This window comes from Barbus barbus, assembly GCF_936440315.1.
Source record: "Barbus barbus genome assembly, chromosome: 21".
NCBI classification, from domain to species: Eukaryota; Metazoa; Chordata; class Actinopteri; order Cypriniformes; family Cyprinidae; genus Barbus; species Barbus barbus.
In genome coordinates, this window is record NC_136749.1 from 24,387,654 (window position 1) to 24,408,718 (window position 21,065).

Sequence of the window (21,065 nt, forward strand, 5' to 3'; positions counted from 1 at the left end):
TATATGGATGTATGTAGGTAGGCCTATTTAAACACAAGCAATGACCACATATGGCATGAGGATGTTAATCCCTAGTTTAAACTCTCAAATTAATTTATTTTTACATTTCTTCTGCTCCTTTTAAAAGAGCTGTTGTAACAGCAACAGAACGTCAGTGAGAGTCATTTATTAGAACACAGCGCCATCAAGCGTTCAAAGTCAGGCATTTTTTTGTGGGCTGCCCACTGCTCCGGGTGTATGTTCACTACTGTGTGTACACTTGGATGAGTTAAATGCAGAGCACAAATTCTGAGTATGGGTCACCATACTTGGCCACACACCACTTCCCTTTCCCCTTAAAAGGGTTTGCATGTTGCACATTACTGGTGAAATTTCCTGTTTTATGAAATCTTGTTTCCTCATACTTTCAATAGTTTTCAACATTATAGGCCTACCTGTAGATAGTTTAGGTTCAACTTATCACAGCCGATTCAGTGCACGAGTCAGGGTAGTTTTTTCCACCTTAAAATGTAGAACATGAACATTTACATAGAAAAATACAGGAGAAAATAAGGATTTATACAATGTATTCACAATTTTAAGCATATTTGGAAATAGCATAAATTAATTTTTTTTTTTCTAAGAATATATCTTTACCAGTTAAACCATTTTTTTTTTTTTTTTTAAATAATGTGTTTAATCCTTTTAAATATATATATTTAAAAAAAATCGGTCTGAATTCATAGTGTTCCTATTATGACAGGATATCTTTGATCAAAATATGGGCCGTTATATATGTAAATATTCACATGCCTGTATAGAGGTCATAGAATAACTTCGCAGATTAATCTGTTTTACTTCTGTATTATCTGTTATTCAGATATTTAACACATTTTGTTTACATTTTGTTACACAAACATTAGTTAACATAAACAATGAAAAGTACTTATAAAGCATTTATTAATATTAGTGAATGTTGATTTTAACTAATGTCAACAAAGATTAATACTGTAACAAATGCATTGCTCATTGCTAGTTAATGCATTAAATTTAGTTAAATGGAACCTTATTGTAAAATGTTAAAACACAATTTTACATTCTGTAAAAAAGGCTTCTTGCCTTTTTGGATAATTGTACATTTTGTGCTATAACAACTAAATTAGCAAATGTTTCTGTTTATGTCCCCTCCCAAGACATTGGATAATGCATCATCATCTAAACTTGTCAACCTGCTACAATTTCAAAATAAATGCACATTATTCTTAAAAGAGGCATCTTCACCCATCTCACCATATTATTTTCCTGGGCCTTGTGCATCATAGCATCAATACCCCTGAAACACAGTAAAAGGGACAAAATCTTGATCTTCGCTATTCAGCCATCAGTAGCTTTAATGTACAGTATGTCATAGAGTTGTTTTACATGCATATTAGTAAAGACTTTCCAATAGATTAGTGCTTTCATAAATACCCACATCTTTCCAGCCATGGTTAACAAGAATTTGCATTCAGGAGCATGCATAAGTTGCACCTATAAAAAGCACTCAACACTAGGGAATGATATTTTATTAAAATATAATAAGACTGTGTTATAAAGGCAGTCGTGGCCTAATGGATAGAGAGTTGTAACCCGAAGGTCGTGGGTTCGAGTCTCAGGTCCGGCAGGGATTGTAGGTGGGGAGAGTGAATAACCAACATTCTTTATACCCTCAATACCACGACTGAGGTGAGACCCTTGAGCAAGGCACCGAACCCCCAACTGCTCTGGGTGTATGTTCACTACTGTGTGTGCACTTGGATGGGTTAAATGCAGAGTTAAAATTCTGAGTATGGGTCACCATACTTGGCCACACACCACACACCAAATTTCATTACTGGTGAAATTTCCTGTTTTATGAAATCTTGTTTCCTCATACTTTCAAAATGTATAGTTTTCAACATTATAGGCCTACCTGTAGATAGTTTAGGTTCAAGCATACATAACAATGACAGTAATTGATTATTACAGTTATTAAAGTCATAAATTGGCGAAATGCTGCTGTTAGGCATTATAGGGTTGAAGAGATTAGAGTTATTAAGCTTATTAATCAGTGGATTGGTTTGCACACAATGAAATGCATATTCAGAGACTTTTACATGTTCTTTATGGAAATTAGGTACAGCAAATTTGGTACACAAATAGTTTATATAGGAATTTATCACTACATGCTTTAATTAGAGATATGTATGCTGTAACCATTATTTCATCAGCCAGAATTTATTTCTAGACATAAAATTGGCAGATGTTAACATATATACAACAGCACTGAAATGAAATACTTAATAAAGCGCAAATAAGGATTGCATGCATGTTTTTAAAAACAATGTATTATAACTCATGTTTGACATCAAATGTCATGTCATAGATTTTTTTCATTTGTTATATACACAATTTGCTATATACAACCCTTTAAAGTTGAACATAGATTATATTATTTTGTTCATTTTATTTATGATATTCATTTTATTGTTTATGTGGCATTCAAAACTTACAGATTTACTTCCTGCTTCTATTTGAGTTGATACCTAAGCTTAAAAAGCTAAGTTGAAAAACAATCTATACATTCATGGTGTCAACGTAACTGCTTGATATAATTTCAAAATGTTATAATCCTTGTATAATGTTATCATGCATCTAAAATAAATCTAACAAAGATATTGTAATCATTTAAAAAAAATACATCTCAGATATCAGGTGGTGATATAAATATGAACTTGATTAACCTAAAGAATAGCATTACTAACAAGTACTAACTTAAAATATTTCCACCAATTCTTGTAAAGGATTTAGGTATGCTGGCCTTTTGTAGCAGACAGGCTTCTTTTTATCACAGCAGCGTGTACTTCGCCATTTAAAATAGTTTTTAGGGTCAAGGGACACTGAAGTGCATAAGCCCTTTAAAAGGTCCAGTGGATGATTGTCGTCCCAGTGAGCGTAATTGACAGAGATTGGAGTGTCATACTCTTCCTGCCAATACCAGTCTGTAGTTAGTAAACTGCGGCGCAGACCGATCCAGCCATCCCCATCCTCCTTGGTCAGGTTATCAGCCATGTCTTTATGGACAGATTCAGTTACAGGACAGGCAAACTGATTTCCATTATTCATGCAGTACTCGCGAGACTTCTTCCAAGTCAGATGGTCCTGTCCAATCGCAAATGCTCCGGGAACCAACACACAGCCATGAAGATCTGGATGCATGAAAAAATTAACAGATTTTTACCTTTTGCCTTCCACCAGCCAGGGTTGTGCACCATTCAAAACTGAATTGAAAATGTTTTTGTTATCAATTCTTCGAAATTGAGGAAAGCAAACAGGATGCAGAACTGATAGATAGATAGATAGATAGATAGATAGATAGATAGATAGATAGATAGATAGATAGATAGATAGATAGATAGATAGATAGATAGATAGATAGATAGATAGATAGATAGATAGATTTGATTCAAATAAGATCTTTTACCTGGTTTTTTATTGATTGGTACAGCTGGACCTCCAAACATTACTTTTTGAGACATATGTTCCAGCATATAAACGCCAATCCTTGATGTTGGATGCCAGATTGTGGCAATTTTATCTGGTATAGTTACAAAAGCCGAAGAGTAGTTTGTGCCAATGATTGCAGTCCAGTCAGATGCTGAGAGCAAACCTCTATTTGTGCGCACATCATCTTTGCTGTGTGTTTCAGCGATCACCAAAGCCTTGCCATTTGTACTAGAAAACTGCAGCAGGTAGCAAGCAAAGAACATGGTTTCTGGGATCAGATCCACAATGAGGCCTGGACTGAAAAGTCTGAGGGACACTCGCTCCGTAGCATTAACCAGCTGGGATTTCTGCAGGTCTGAAAATGGCAGAAGCGTTGAGGGAGAAGTCTGTAACTGGTTACCATCGTTAAATAGCGTGGACGTGTTTTCTGATAACATAAGCAACTTGATCTTGGACACGTTAAAGATGGAAGGTACGATAAAGCTCTGACCATGAAACGTGTTGGGAAGAATCTGAGCCATTAGCATGTTACAATTACAGCTCTCAGTCTCTACACACGGGTGAGTCAATATCACAGAGATTGTTTTGCTCGATTTAACCTTCAAAATAGAACCGTTGGTCTGAAGCTGGACCAGCTGGTAGGAATCGATACTGAACGTCTCTTCGTGAACACCTGATGTTGATGTTTGTTTGACTATAGTGATGCTGTTTTGACTGTCCACCGCATTGATAATGAGTAAATTGAATGAGCTGTATCTTATGATTGCAGGCCTAGGTAGGTTGAAAGATTCAAGATAGTCTGGGTAATGCAGCAAAGGGATCAAATGTTGTGTACCGAGATTTACAGTTGGCTGAACGACATTAGTCTGGATGCTGCCCGCCCGCTGACTTATAGAAACCACTGTGATGTTTTTGTCACTGGTAATTCTAACAGATGCATTTGAAATGCCTAGTTGATTTACTTCAGAGGAATCTGAAATATGTACATTCAGGGTCTTCCCTGCAGGATGGATATCTAGGTCTCTCTGTGTGGTTTCGAAGAAGACTTTTATTTTAGTGTTGTCATGGAGGGCTGTGACTCTGAGAATGTTTTTGAGATCAGATGGATAGAAGAAACCAATGTTCTCTGGAAAGGCAGTGATGAAGTTGTCTCCATAGCTCACAGCTGTAAGACCTTAAATAAAAACATTCAGTAAATATGAGCATGAGATCAACACAGATCAGTTTGAAAAAGTTACGCTGCGTCCCCAATCACTTTTAAAATAGCAGTTCTCAAACTTTTTTCAGGCAGAACAACAAAAATCTGGGAGAAACCAGATCAGTAACGTAGTTGTCCAAAAAAAATTATAATAATAAAAAAAGCTGTGATAGAAGACAGTAAAATTTCTTCCCTTACCTTGGCAAAACACTGATGCAATCAGCAGAAAAACAAGCATGATTATGGCTTTAACTTGCTCTGTGCTCTAGCACTGGAAGAAATGACAAAAAACACATTGATTGCAAAATATGTTTTGCCATACATTAATGTGTATAAATCAATAGAATGTTTTCAATTACATGTAACCATGGCCAACAGTAGTAATCTTTCAAAGATAAACATTCATAAGCGCTCTTAAGTTCTTATCATATAGTAATGCTTACTAATGAAAACTCTTACAGTAACAACTATTGTTGCAAGAATAATGAACAAATAATCAAATTAATCACCATTAACCTATAGTAATAAAACACAGACTGCAACCATCACAATGCAACTAATTAGAACAAAGTCAGCCTGCAAACTGGTGACAAAAAAAGATTTTCTAAAGCCACAGAATGTCAAAAAAATCTTGGAAAGCTTTCAAACGATAATACAAATCAGCCAAGACAAACAAAAGGCAACAATATATATTTTCTACACCTTTTAAAGGACACATTTCAGAATTTCAACAATTATCCACACAAACCATCTATAATGCTACACTTATAACGACAGTAAAATCTCTTACCTGATGTCTTGGTCAGCAGCACTGTTCTTCTCTCTAAGAAGAACCCTTTGCCCTTATTTTAGCTCAGACACATTTGACTTTCAAAATGCTTGATTTTCTCTCGGATTTGCATAGGATCCTGGCTACACGAAACACTTCAATTTGATATAATGTTGTTCATAAAGCAAAATTCTGCTGTTTAATTCCTACTAATTAAATATCATACAGATTGTTCAAGATAGTTGCAATACCATTTAAAACATTTTGCTGTTGTTATTGTAACCATTTTGCCACAAGTAGGCATTTAGTGCAAAAACACAGCCACAGTTAATGCTGATGAAAAAAAAAATTAAAAATAAAAAGAGAGTAGCCTACATTACGCCATGTGATGCTCAGTTCACATATTTGATAAACATATGCCTTAAATAAAACATAAACCCACATGGACAGGGTGAGATAAAGGGAAATACTTCCAACACAGATTATGAATTTGAAAGTAATTTATTGAAAACAGCTGAATTTGTAAACCAGCACAAGTGATCCAATATTACAAGCAAAAGATCAAATTCTAACTGTTGCCTGGTTATGTCTATAGGTGTCTGTGATTAAAAGGCTACAACCCCTGATTTACCTAAATGACATGTCAGAATGGAAGCGATGGTGAGCCAAAAAACTTCAACCAATGGAGATAAACACACCCATAATGCACCAAAATCAAGCCAAGTAGGCTTGAAGGTGTCTATGGTGATATTAAAAAGAACTTGTATTCCCCTACAATAGGAGCTCATTTTACTTTATTTGCCTTCACTTTAGATCACCATGCCATTAAAGTTTTGATAGTTGTCATATTTGAGAAGCTATTCAGTTTTGGTTTGTGGAATAATAAGCCTAAAATGATATATAACAAATAATATGTAGTTTTATTGTGTTTTCAGAAGATCCATATATTTTTAAATGCGAATATTGATTTATATTACGCACATAAAAAACAGTAACAGTATAAGTTACTGTTATATATAAGTTATTCTTGCAGTTACTAACTTTAGGTCAAGAATTTCAGCAAAAAGGACAGACCTTTGGGTAAGTAATGCTAAAATGATCATGTAGTGTATTAAAGGTCATATCACTGAAGTATCTGCCCTGTTTGTAGCAGATGGGCCTGAGTTTAGTGCAACAGGACACGCTCTTCCAGGAAAACTCCTTGTTGGCATCTTGGGACACAGCAGCGCACAAAGCTTTCCAGGGCTGATCTGGATGCCCATCGGCCCACTTTGTGTAGCTCACGCTGTATTTGCTGTCATTGCCTTTCTGCCAGTACCACTCTGACGTGAAGAGGCTGCGCCGTAGACCGATCCAGAGGTACCCGCGACTTCCGATGTTTTGCAGAAAGTTGGTCATCTCTTTTTGGGCCATTTCACTGCTTATTGTGCTCAGCTGGTAAGATATATTTAGGCAGTAACGATGGGACTGGGGCCATGTCATGACATCAGTACTGGTCTTAAATTGTGCAGAATCTGCCACACAGCCATCACGATCTGTGAACACACAAACATGTTAACACATTTACAGTATGCACTGCGAATTTTGATTTATTTGCATTTTAATGTACCTTAAAGTAGGAGGATGTAATGTATATTAGTCAGCAAATTTAAAATGAATTCAAAAAATGTTCATGATTCATCTGTGTATGTTGCTCCAAATTTCATTTGTGATGTACATTCCTGATTTTTTATTAAAATGCATTTTCCATAAAATAAAGTGGACACTGATTTTTACCGTCAAGCTCTAAAAATGACAAAATTATTTGTTTACACTACTGTTCAAAAGTTTGGTGTCAGTGAGATTTTTGTCACTTCTGCATACCAAGGTTGCATTTACAGTATTTGATCAAAATACAGTATAAACAGTAATACTGTAATATTAATAATACTTATTAATAGTTTTACTTAAAATAACTGTTTTCTAATTTAATATATTTTAAAATATATTTTCATTTATTCCTGTGATGGCAAAGCTGAATTTTATCAGCCATTTTTCCATTCTTCAGTGTCACACGATCCTTCAGAAATCATTCTAAGATGCTAAAATGTTGCTCAAGAAGTATTTCTTATGGAAAACTGTCAATACTGTGATACATTTTGTTTTTAGAATTCTTTAAAGAATAGAACATTAAAAAGAAAAGCATTTAATTTAAATAGTTAGGCTACTTTTTTATGCATAGCAGTATTATTATTATTTTATAATAAGGTGCCCAATTTTATATCATGTGCCTTTCAGACATTCAATAATATCCTAATTTTGCCAATCCAATCATAATTCAATAAATTCCTGATTTCATGTGCCAAATAAAATGAAATCCTTCCTGAAATGGGAGTATAATAGGTTGTAATTTGATGTTGACTTTAACTTACCCTTGGATTAAAAAAAAGGTATAATTTTACCTGGATCTTCGTTTAAAATGATAGCCGGGCTTCCGTAAGGAATTCCACTCTCCATCTTCTCAAACCTGTACACTCCAATCTTGGAGGTTGGATGCCAGATGACATGCACACCAGCAAACGACACCGATATCGAAGAGTACTTTGAATAGGGAATGGGTTTCCAGCCAGTGGATTTCAGTAATTTGCCGTCTATATACACATTGTCCTTACTGGCTGTTTCCGCTATGATAACAGCCTCACCTGTCGAGTTCATCTGAGCCAGGTAACAAGCGGCGAACATGGCTTCTGGTATGAGTTCTAAGACGAAGCCTGGACTGATAAGTCTGATGGACACGTTATTTGATGCACTGATGAACTGAGATGCATTCTTAAGTTCCGGGAAGGGAATTAGCTCTGAAGAATTGGACTCTTGAGTTTTTATGTTCCTGCCATTGAGCCTTACTTTCATTGTGTTAGTCACTTGCAGCCAGGCTGTATTCAGGTTCTCCACCGACGGCACAACAAACGTCTCACCCCACAGATTTCGTGGGAGAACGTGGCTCACCACCATATTGCAATCACATCTGGTAGTTTCTACACACGGGTGGGTTAACAGCACAGCCATCTTGGCATTAGAGTACAGAGTGATGTCTGAACCATTAGTTTGGAACTGGTAAAGTTCGAAAGGCCTGAGCATGATGTTAAATTCTGTTTGACCATTCGCACTGAGACTTCGGATGGTAATTAAGTTCATGGTGTGCTCAGCATTGATAACGATCAGCCTGAATGAATTGTATCTCCAGTTGTCCGGAGCTAACTGATGAGACATTTTGTACAGGGACGCCATCATCTGATTGTAATTGATAAATGGGATTGAATACCACTTTCCGAGATTTCTTAAGGGTTGAACGACATTAGACTGCACGCTGTCCCCGCGCTTACTGAGCCAAAGCACCACAATCTTTTCAGTGCTGTTGACTTTGACTAAAAGAGGGGCGTTTGTGAACTGATATTGCTCGATGTACTTGGGAAAATGCACAATTTTAGTATGCCCAGATTGTAGCTTATCATTATATACATTTGTGTCGTTGATGATGATTGAGACGAGGGTGTCGTCGTAGAAAGCAGTAATTTGGAGCATCTTAGAGGACTCCTGTGGATGGTAGTAGGCAATGTTTTCTGGGAATGCAGTAATGAAGTATTTTCCATAGTTCTCCACTGACAGCCCTGTCAAATCATAAGTTTAAAATGAATTATTTTTGTACGGATATAGATATTCTGATATAGCATACCCATGCACAGTGAGCCTAAGGTTTCCTACAGTTGTCTAGTTTCTCCTGTATCACTCTGCACTCTTTCTTCTCAAGAAACTTCAACTCAGATTAATACTTCATGACCATTGATTTGCTAAGCAGCCTTGTAATAAGTTTGAGAATGTGCAGTCAGCAAAATGAACTCAAAACAAGGTGAAGACCTGACCATCTTGAAGACCGTCTGATTGTACGTGTAGCAGAGGTCAGCGGGTAAGTGCTGTGCAGGTAAAACCTCACTCCCCTGATCTCAAGAGGCTCTCTAGCGACTGACGCTAGAGGCCATGGCCTATAGCCTCCTTGATAGAGCACCCGCCTTCCACGCCAGAGACCGTGGTTTGAATCCCGCTCGGAGCGGGGCGAAGAGGACCGCAACATACGCTATCCTTTATGTATAGTTATTTGCAGTAAAATTCTGAACAATTTGTGTAATGACACATAAAACAACAATGGAACCAACGAGACTTATTCATTTAGTGATTACATAAACTTTGTACATATGTTTGTGTGCAATTGTGAGAGATGATTTACCAGAGCAAGCCAATGACATGAAGAGAAGAAGAAACAGCATTACGGTCACTCTGTGGTTCTCAGGACAGATGATTTGAGCAGCTACAGGCGTTCAACCAAACTAGAAAAATGAGATGGATAAATAAGACAATCTGATACATAAAAACTGGTCCTTTTTGTCTTTTATGGCTCCTTTGCTGGAGAATCTGCCTGATATGGTTTGTTGAGGCTGATTTTCAAATGTTTTCATTGTTGTTTTCCAGAAATAATAGTTAAAAATTATAACACATAATAATTCTGTCTGAAATTTAAAGAGTTAATCAATACATGTAATGTAAACTAAAATACATATAAGTTTCAAAAAAGGAATGTGAAACTTCTCTTATGTGAAAATATTTCTTCCTGATTCAGTCATTAATTCATATAATTAATATAATATTATTATATATAATTGACTTAAAACTGATGAATGTTGATGTTACATGTGTAAGTGCTATAAAAATGAACATAGATTAAGAAGTCACAAACATAACCCTTGCATAATTGCCAAGTTTATCAAAAAAAGTCATAGTTAAACATTTTAATTAAAGCTGTTCCTAAATTTGTCATTCCAATACAAAGTCAGACAGAAATGATTCCCATCTAGTGCATTTTCAACAAAAACAGACAGATCATGAATAGTAGTTCAGTATTAACATAAAATTATGTTATGTATGAACTGATGACTTACCTGATGCTTCAAGATCACAGGTCTTCCACTCTCTGAGCAAAATAATCTTCTTTTGTGTGTTTTTCCAGCAACTGATTTAGTGTCTCCATGCAAGTTTGCATAATGAGCTGCTGACATATGACTATAATATAATCTCACAGCGCAGTCATCACTCAATTCCTCACTCCTCTACACTCATAAAAAAACTAGAAAAGCTGTCACAGGGTGGTGTCTTTTCAAAAGGTGTTAATATGGACATTTTAGGTACTAAGGCACTTATACGTTTAAGGTACCAATATATACCTTTTACAGGTAAATAAGGTAATAAAGGTGAATTCTGAAAAGGTACCGCCCTAGTGACAGTTTTTGGACCTTTTTTTCTGATGATGCATTGCAAGTCACTTTGAATAAAAGCATCTGCTAAATGCATAAATGGAAATAGAAAGGAAATACAATGCACGCACAAGGTCTGAGGGCTGAAACTTGGTTTATTTGGAAAACACTTCCTAGACAACGATATGCAGATTGTTATTAAGAAATGTTTTAATGTATCCTAAAATCTTTCTTTTTTGAAAGTATATATCTCTATTTTGGAAATATAAAGTGGGTGGTATTTTATATATATATATAATATATATATAATATCTTTTTTTTTGTAGTTATACTCTGTGTGCACAAAATCAGTATGTTTTTGTCTAATGCGATAACATTAACAAGCATTTTCGGGAAAAAGAATATCCTCTCTGGGTGGAACACAAAAAGAGGGTTAATGAAGTTTGTATATTAGCAGTGTATCTATACAACTATAAATTATAAACTAAATTCTGCCAGGTTGTTTTCTTTGGCCAGTTTTTATTATTCAACTTTATTATTTTAAGCATTAGAATTACTATTTGACTCTTTTGACATCTCATCTGAGATCGGAAAGTAAAGAGGAAAGTACTGAGCCCTTGTGTAGCAGACAGACTTCAGTAGAGTACAGCATTGTGTAGTTTCCCATTGGAAATCCATGCTTGAGTTTGGGAATACTGAAGCACACATGCCCTTCACAGCAACACCTGGCTCCCCGGTTCCCCACCGCGCGTATGACAAGTTGTGTGAGCTGTTACCCTTCTGCCGGTACCAGTCTAATTTCAGCAGACCGTGGCGCACGCCGATCCAGAACCTCTCATTCATACTGTCAATACTCAGAATGCTGGCCATCTCCACATGAGCCGCTTCATTGCTGGGACTGAACAGCTCGTCACTTATGAGCTTGCAGTACTGATGGGATTCAGGCCAGGTTTGAGGTGTGACAATGATGTCAAACTTAGAAGGAACCAATGCACAGCCTAAAGGGTCTAAATACACACAAACACAACACTAATGTTTGAGTAAGTACATAAGAAGTGTACACTCTTAACAATAAAGTTTCTAAAAAGGGTTTGTTTGTTTTTTTAGGTAGTGATGCCACAAAGAACCTTACAGTGAACAGTTATTAAAAGAACACTCTTTAAAAATTCTGGTTCTTAATTGTCATCTGTGGTTCCATGAAGAACCTTTCCATTGCGCAAGATTATTTATAGTGGAAAAAGTTTCATTATAAAATGTGTTTCGCACTAAGGGGAGCCCAGAATGATTCTTATACTCTTAAAACAAAATCTGTAAAAATAGGGCACAATATACTGCATAATTTAAAGGGATGTTTTAGAGTTAACATAAAAGGCCATAAAATTAATGGATAATGTCATGTGTAATGAGCTGCCAGTACTTTTCTGTTATTTTACAGATTTAGTTTATATTGTGTATGGTATCGCTGTGAAAACCAACTTTTGCAACAAATATTTTTGAGAGTGAGCTATTTTTTTAGAAAGATAACAAGATATGTGTACAGAATTTGTTTTTTTTTTACTTTATTCCATGTTTTATATGACTTTCCTTCTTCTTTGGACCATAATGAAAATCTATATTTAGAAGAACTGTTTTTGTCCTTTCAATGAATGTCAACAGGGGCCAAAAACAACACTGAACAACAATGACTTTCATTATATGGACAAAAAACACTAAAACATTTTTCTAAATATTTTAAAGAAAGTCATAGAGGTTTGAAACGAAAAAGATTTCAAAAGCAGGTTTTCACAATGAGGCCAACTATTTTGGGTTCCCTAAAAAAACCTTAACGTGAACAGATCTTAAAAGAACCCTTTTTCTTAATGTGAAGAACCTTTTGCCAAATGGAAAGTTTCAATGGATGTTAAAGGTTCTTTATGGAACCATCAATACCAATATAGAAACTAGTGTAAATGACAGATTTTCATTTTTTGCATAAACTCATGATCTCATACACTTGTGTTGATGTTAGAAAAACACACTACACAATACAAAAAGAACAATTATTAGCGTAGCCAACATCACCATCACTAGATAAATTTCTTACCTGGCTTTTCGCTTAAAGCTATAGCCGGGCCTCCATATACATGTGTGCTCTTCTCAAACACGTACACGGCGATCTTTGTGGATGGATGCCAAATGACGTGTGTGTCATCGAGAGGCACTAACACTGATGAGTACACCGAATTGGCGATGGTGCTCCATGCAGTGGATAAAAGCAAATCACCATCTATATACACACTATCCCTGTAGTTTGTCTCTGCTATGATTAAGGCCTTGGCATCTGTCGAGCTGACAGGCGCTAGGTAGCACGCAGAGAACATATGTTGTGAGATCAGTTCAATGATGATGCCTGGACCGACAAGCTGGAGGGAAGCAGGAAAAGATGTGCTGATGAACTGGGATCCAAACTCCAGAGATGGAAGGGACAGGAGTTTTGAGGAATAGGCATCCACAGAACTCAATTCTAAATCCCCGCCACTGGCGTTGGTTTTCACTGAGGATGTCACATGTAGCCAAAAGTTGCTGGTGTTGAGTATTGAGGGTACGACGAATCTGCTATCCGTCAGAGTGTCGGGATAAAGTTGGTTCAGCACCATGTTGCATCTGCATTCATCCGTTTCTACACAAGGATGGGTCAGGATCACTGCCACTCTATAATCAGAATAAACCGCAGTTTCTGTCCCCTTGGCTTGGAGCTGGAGAGCTTCATATGGAAAGAGCCTGTACGTCTTATTTGTAGGCAGTTTTACAATTGTGACATAATTATTCACATTTGCTCCATTGATAATAACCAGCCTGAAGGAGCTGTATCTCTTGCTGACGTTTCTTGCTGACTGATAAAAAGTATTAATCATCTGGCTGTAATTCAGCGAGGGGATGGTATACAACACACCCAGATTTTTCATAGGCTGAACAACATTAGTCTGCACACTGTCTCCTTTCTTGCTGATAGATTGCACCACAATGAACTCCGTGCTGTTGACTCTGACAGTCTGAAAAGCATATTCGAGGCGGTATTCCTCAGTACCCAGTGGCAGGGTCACAGTTACGGGCTTTCCTGCTGGCAGTGTGTCTGTATATGTCAAAACATTTGAGACGAAGACTTCCACCTTGGTGTTGGGAAAGAGAGCAGTGATACTGAGAGCATTGGCTGGAGTATGTGGGTAGTAGAAGGCTATGTTTTCTGGGAATACTGTGATGAAGCTTAGTCCATAGCTGTCCCATGACTGACCTGTCAGCAGAACATGTCTATTATTACACCTAGAGAGGACAAAAACAGCAACATATGAAGAATGGATCTATTTAGAAAGAACTAATGATGCACGATTTACCTTGGCCAATCATTGCTGTGATCAGAAGAATGGTCAACATGATTTCCGTTCTGATTTTAGTCGGTGATCTGAAAAAAAAAAAAATCCATGTGACCCATGTGTCAGTCATGTAAAATAATGTTTTATATTTTGCAATATACAGTTCTCATTTTACATCGCACTGCATGTTTTATAGCTTTGTAAATCATTTCAATTTGTGTGCTTCTTTTTATATAAGTATATATTTGCTGCAGTGAAAAAAGAGCGTACTTAAGACAGTTTGCATGTTTTATTGTTGTTTTTTAAATTTCCTAAACTTAAAATATCAAGTTGCCATGACTTTAAATCTGCCATCAGAGTGACAATTAAATTTAGAATGTTATTCTAAATTGTATCAAGTTAAAACATTTCAATGTAAATTGTTCTCCTTATTTACATGGTATTAAATTATGCAGTTAATCTAATGAAATGTACAAAGGCCACAACAAATGAACAGCTGAGAAAAAAAAAAAAAAACCTTACGCCAGCTCACACATGTGAACTCACAAGAGTAACTTATCATTTTAAGACAAAAAACTTCACAACATTACAAAAAACACACACACACACACACACACACACACACACACAAATTATAATAAAAAAAAAATTAAATGTAATGCTTACAATTATTTTGTTATACAGCAGTTTCTTCAGTATTCATGAATATTGTTAAGCACTGATATTGTTTAAATATTATAATTATGCACTGTCAATAGTATCAACCTAAACCTATCAACATATAAACATCCTTTAAAATGCTAGCTTCATTAATATAAACTAGTTATTTTTCTCCCAGGCAGGGTACAGCTTAAAATCATAACTTCTTATACAATACTAAAGCATCGTGTAGCTATTTCTGTTTTTATAGTTATTTTCTAAAAATCTTTTAGTAATGCATCATGTTATGTAGCCTTCTTTAATACATGTTTTTAATTCAAATCAATAAATCACTATTTATTTACAAAAATCATTCAGCTAAATTACACATTCTGCAAGACATGTTGTCATCCTTCATTGGATTTATGACCGTTGTACACCTCTAAAAGCTATCTGTGAGCTTCACATAAAGATAACTCTTACCTCATAAGTGTATCACAGCCTTCTCACTGAACCAAATCACATCGGCTTGTGTTTCATTTATAGCAAAGCATTTGTCATTCAAAATGCACGCTTGTTTTACAACTTTGCATAAACTGCCTCAAACCTGCCTCCAAAAAAAATAAATAAATAAATAAATTATAGCATGAAGCAACCATTTTCAAAAGGTATTGATAATGAAGCACAGAGAAATCCGTTTAATTTATATAATGTTTTTTTTACATTTAGGCCTAAACATCATGGTTAGCACATTTGGTCCAAGTGGATAAATTAGGGAACCTTGACTTGTTCAGATAAACAAACTTAATTTTATGTCTTGGAAGTAACTCAGGAAATCTGCATGCTCTTACAGAGCTGGCAAGAAAAAAAGAAAAGAGAAAACGAAAATAGCGGAGAGTAAGCTTATACCTAATGCATAACACTAAAATCAGGGATGTAAACACACACACCCATGTGATTCATGAATATATTAATGTTAGAGGTATGCATGACGGTCTTTGCGCTTATTATAGGCCATGGTTTCGCTTCGGAGGAAATGCCTAACCTCACATGACTGTAAGTTTCGCTTTCCAAATAGTTTGATATAAGAAGAACTACATCGTATTCGGACACATGCATATTGTGCAGACGCACATACTTTCACAGCATTCGGTAAGTTCTTTTAACTACTTTAATATTATTTCTACTTAAACGTATTACTTTAGAATTAGCTTGTATCATGTTCAAAGCAAGAACGAAATTTGACATTTGATGGCGGAGGAATTATGAATAATGCTGCTGCTGTTGTTTGAAGAAAGTTCCGTGCCTGTCATATCGTTATTGACAGTATCGAGATAAATCACAAACATAACATGTTTTTATATAATGCAAATTATGTGCATTTTTAATCGTTTATATGAAATATTATTTCGTGCATTTTATGAACTGTAATATTTACATATTAGACAATTAGAAAATAATTGATTTTTATTTTCACAGCAAGTAAAGACTTAATATTGCTAGTTAGTGACATAACCATTTTGTCAGCATGGGAGTCAGAGGACTGAAGACATACATTGAAAGTAGCAAAAGAAATTATTTAAGAAGCTGGGCTTTTAGAGACAATCGACTAATAATCGATGGATGCAACTTATACTACACCCTGTACTTTGACTGCAATTTGGATCAGAGGCATGGAGGAGACTATGATGCCTTTGAGGAGATGATCAAAGGATTCTTTGAGAACCTCAGAGCCTGTGACATTCACCCTTACGTTGTACTTGATGGCGGCAGTGACCACACTGACAAAAAATGGGACACTATCATTGAACGAAAACAGGATAAAATAAATGCGGCCTTAGCCATGTCTGAGGGGAGGAAAGCAAAAGTCCTTCCAATTCTCATTAAAGATGTCTTCAGACAGCTCCTTCATAAGCTCAAGGTACCGCTGGTTCAGTGTCTCGAAGAGGCTGATTGGGAAATCGCTGCTCTGGCAAAAGAGTGGTGCTGCCCAGTTTTGTCTAACGACAGTGACTTCTATATATTCAACCTTGAGGCGGGATTCCTGCCAATCACACATTTCCAGTGGGATAACGTGGAAGTGGACAGGAGGACAAACAAAAAATTCATCCACGCCAAACACTTTACAGTAAGAAAATTCTGTGAGACTTTCAATATGAATGCCAACCTTTTACCAGTCTTCGCTTCCATCTTAGGCAATGATTATGTGAAGTTGCAAAATATCAAAAACCTGAGTTGGTCAGATTTCTCAGTTCCTGAGACAGATCATCCCCACATTGATGGGTTGCTTGAATGGTTATCCCGATTCACATGCCCAGAAGCTATAAGTGCTTTGTTGAAACTAACGGACGACAAAGAAAAACCCCTCGTCCAAGAAGCACTTTCCAAGGGAATCCAAGAGTACGAGCTCACCTCTGGCTATCTTGCCCAGTTCTTCCACTCAGAGACGATTCCACCGACAGCTTTTACAAGTCCACTGCAAGTTCTGCCTGAATGGACCTTGAGGCTCCTACTTGGGGGAAAGATGTGTTCCTCCATTATCGACGTACTGGTACATCACAGGGTTTTCTTGATATCTCAGGTTGAAGATTTCCAACTCCCCTGTAGCAGTGAAGCCTCTCGTCCCATACGCCAGGTGATTTACGGGTTACTGTTTTTGGGAGAAAAACAGGCAGCAGGTAAACAAGCGTTAACCATTAAGACATTCACTGGCACAAGAAAGTGCTATGTAAAGGAATATGGCAGACAACAATCAGAAATAAACTGTCAGACATTTGAAGCCATACAGACCAGGGTGATGGAAGGACTTCAATTGGAAACATTACAGAAGGTAATGAAGATGTCTTAGCTCTCTTTTGAAGTGAAATTATTTTGTGTTTTACAGTATTTGTCATTTTAATGTTTCTAGGAACCACACAGCGTGCGACTTCAGGTGCTCCTGGACGCTTTGGGTGTGTCGTTGGAGATGTTAAGAGGGATCAAACCTGTTCTACAGCTGCAATTGCTTGTGACACATTACTGGCTAGTAAACGCACAGCCTCCGCCGTCCAAAGTGCATCTTTGGGGGCTGCTGCTGGGAATGGTTTATGGAGAGTTCAGCAGTACATCTCAAACACAAAGAGGTATTGAAGTTATCATACATATTTATCTTGTGAGCAGATGATGTTGTTCCTTACAGCATGCAATAAAGTAATAAAGCAACCTCAGGTGCCACCATCGTCACGTGATGGTGATAGGAGGAAATGTTTATGTTACATGGAAAATATGGCAAACTTTGCTGAAGTTGTCTTAAGCCAGTATGTAAGTGAATACAAAGTGAATACAAAGTGTGAATACATGTTATTTTTTTTGGTTTGGGGATTTAGACATGCTGTTCAGACTTAAGAAACCACAAACTGGTCAACGAAGGATCTATCTGGAGCATGAAACAGCTCACCTGTACAGCCAGTGGCAGTCCTGTCTGAAGTGGAGTCTCTGTCTCAATCATTTACTGTTTTCTCCGGTACCTGAACCAGAGGCTGCACGGTATATAAACCATCTTGAAAGCTTTCACTCATTATATGATAGTGTTTATCCTTTTGATTTCCCTCATTACAATTTCGGCTTCCTGATTGAATTGAAAGAATTTAAGTTCCCCTATAATGGATTTTTGAAAATTAACTTTCAAAGAAAGAGTCGACTCTGAATCACTTAAACGAGTCATTTTTCAAATGAATCACAAGCCATTTCATGTTGACTTCAACATGAAACATTAGCATATTGCCCGCGCAGACCTGGGAAAACTTGAACCCTCCCTCCCACATTTCCTGTGGATAGCATCATGTAGAGAAGATGCTGTGCTCTGCACTGTTAGAGTAAATCCGGTTCAATGAATCAATGAGAATCAATGGTTAAAGTTCATTTTTACAGCAATACCACAGCAGTATAGCCCCAACCTTGTGTTGTGTCCCCGTCATTTTACTGAAGACTGCTACAGTAACAGTATTTCCCATAGACTTACACTCAATGTGTGGCGGAGCTTCCCCCGCGGGATATACGGTTCACTTTTACAGCTCTGTGTGTTTGCTGAGTAAAACATGCAGTTTGACCTTGCAGGCACATTATTTGACCTTGCATGCATGTCAACCTGTTGTTTGGGTTATGAAATCCAAAATATGGATTTCATAACCCATAATAGGGGCACTTTAAAATTCTTGATGGACAAAAATAAACCATATAAGATTCTTGTTTTATGACCTCTACATAATACATAATATACTGTACATACACACTACCATTTTGCAAAAGAACAGCATCTGTTCAAAATTGAAATCTTTTTTTTTAATAATATACACAACTGTTCAAAAGTTTGGGGTCAGTACTTTTTTTTTTTTTTTTAAGAAATTGATAGGCTTACATTTAGGAAGGATATGTTAAATTGTTAAAAAGTGATAGTAAAGACTTATTTTGTTAAAAAAGATTTCTATTTTGAATAAATGCTGTTCTTCTAAACTTTTTCAAAAAAGTTTCACATATATTAAGCATTACAATTTTTTTCAACATCAATAATAAATCAGCATATTAGAATGGTTTCTGAAGGATCATGTTACTCTGAAGACTGGAATAATGGGTGATGAAAATTCAGCTTTGCCACCAGAGGATTAAAGTGCCCCTATTATGGGTAATGAAAAGTTCATATTTTGGTTTTGGGAGTCCCCAACAACAGGTTGACATGCATGCAAGGTCAAAAAACTATTTCATTGTCTTATAACATGCATTTTTTTTTTTTTTACTTTATTTGCTCAGCAACTCCCAAAAGATTCGCTCAACGATTCATTTTTCCAAACCCCTCCTTTGCCTGATGCTAATCTGCGGTGATTGGTCCAGTTGGTCAATTTCATTTCCATTTTTTTAATTAAGCAAACAAAGTAATACAGACATACAAAAAAAAACAGGGAAAAAAGAGAGAGAGAGAAAAAAAAAAGATATGTACCAAGAAGATGCAACTGTGGCAATTATGCTAGTTTATGGAGAGGCAGAAGAGAAGGTAAACAAGCAGACAAATAGGGAAAACATACAAACACATACATTTCCATTTCATCATGATTGTATGCCTGATAAAGCAGTGTTTGTGAGTGCAGTGCTGCTTTGTGTACAGCCGTTACCGAGAGTTATTTCAAAAACATTCAAAATCTGATCCCTTTTGAATGGTAGCGTGTATGTATAATGTGTTGCACTTGAATACTAAGTGTGTTGTTCTCATGTTGTGTTTAGTTTGTACCGTGGAACACTGGTGCATCAGGTTGTCGGAGAGCTCAGGAGAGGCATCACTCTGGACTCTCTGCTGGTGAGGGGCTCAAGCACCGAGCAGCTCTTCAAACAGCTGAAGGATGCAGTCGTGAGCTTGGTGGGTAAAAACTTCATCAAGAACATGAGAACCGGGCTGGAGCACAGAGCTGCTGGGAGAACACAGAGAGACTACAATGGCCAGAATCAGCCTATAGATGAACTGAGCAGTTATTTTGAACATCTGATGTGTGAGGATATTGATGATGATGATGATGATCTAAATGAGAACAGGAGGAAGTGTAAAGCCAAGGATCACAAGACTGAAATTCCTGACATTTACATCCGTACCAGACACAAGGCTAAAGCTCGCAATGCAGATCATCCCTCTAAAAAATATGAGAGGAGATGCTTCGAGTTGCCCTTAAAGGACTTGTAAAAACAAAAACAGAAAGAAAGTTTGCACTATTGCACTTATAATGGAAATGGATCACAATCAAATCATGCACAATCCTGTATTATTAATGCCTGATTGAAGTTATAAATCATTATAACGTATTTGCATTAAGGTGTTGGACTTTGGTGAATCAGACTATGTTTGTCAATGCAAATTCACCCTATTCAACAGAGTATTTTAAGTAACGTATATGCTTTTTAATTTAAGTGTTATAACAAAATATTTTTCTGTTTTAATCTTTGTGTGTAAATAACATATCTAAATCACTGTATAATGTATTATTAATAACTACAACTTGTAACTAGGGGCAGTCGAGGCCTAATGGATGGAGAGTCTGACTTGTAACCCGAAGGTTGCCACACACCACTTCCCTTGCCCTAACTACAATAGCCAGCATTACCCACATGAACATATTTTACTCACAAAAAGTTATATATATTATGTCAATTCTAAACTCTTTGATTTTTCATATCAGACTGTTAAATGTGAACAGAACTACATTAGGCATTAAGGTATTATAAACAATGTCATGTATTTCAGTGATTGAATGAAATAAAAATTTAATTTGGAAAAAGTATGTAGTGCATGTATTACATTGTTT

General features: G+C 36.4%; 3 protein-coding genes across 3 annotated transcripts; 1 reads left to right on the forward strand and 2 right to left on the reverse strand.

Moving 5' to 3' along the window:
• Positions 1-1,341: 1,341 nt before the first annotated feature.
• Positions 1,342-5,526, reverse strand: LOC306887042 (IgGFc-binding protein-like). Its single transcript, XM_079444510.1, has 4 exons — positions 5,493-5,526; positions 4,901-4,973; positions 3,482-4,678; positions 1,342-3,206 (listed from the first exon to the last, which is right to left on the reverse strand). Exons 2-4 carry the CDS (start codon positions 4,938-4,940, stop codon positions 2,773-2,775), a joined length of 1,671 nt encoding a protein of 556 aa, XP_079300636.1. The 5' UTR covers positions 4,941-4,973; positions 5,493-5,526; the 3' UTR covers positions 1,342-2,772.
• A 5,549-nt stretch (positions 5,527-11,075) lies between these two features.
• Positions 11,076-15,258, reverse strand: LOC306887375 (uncharacterized protein). Its single transcript, XM_079445050.1, has 4 exons — positions 15,226-15,258; positions 14,125-14,192; positions 12,837-14,024; positions 11,076-11,760 (listed from the first exon to the last, which is right to left on the reverse strand). The coding sequence occupies exons 1-4, from the start codon at positions 15,228-15,230 to the stop codon at positions 11,294-11,296; spliced, it is 1,728 nt and encodes a 575-aa protein (XP_079301176.1). The 5' UTR covers positions 15,231-15,258; the 3' UTR covers positions 11,076-11,293.
• A 549-nt stretch (positions 15,259-15,807) lies between these two features.
• On the forward strand, positions 15,808-21,033 carry LOC306887597 (single-strand DNA endonuclease ASTE1-like). The gene is made up of 5 exons (XM_079445457.1): positions 15,808-15,894; positions 16,222-17,572; positions 17,651-17,864; positions 18,108-18,267; positions 19,996-21,033. The coding sequence occupies exons 2-5, from the start codon at positions 16,271-16,273 to the stop codon at positions 20,444-20,446; spliced, it is 2,127 nt and encodes a 708-aa protein (XP_079301583.1). The 5' UTR covers positions 15,808-15,894; positions 16,222-16,270; the 3' UTR covers positions 20,447-21,033.
• Positions 21,034-21,065: the final 32 nt, after the last annotated feature.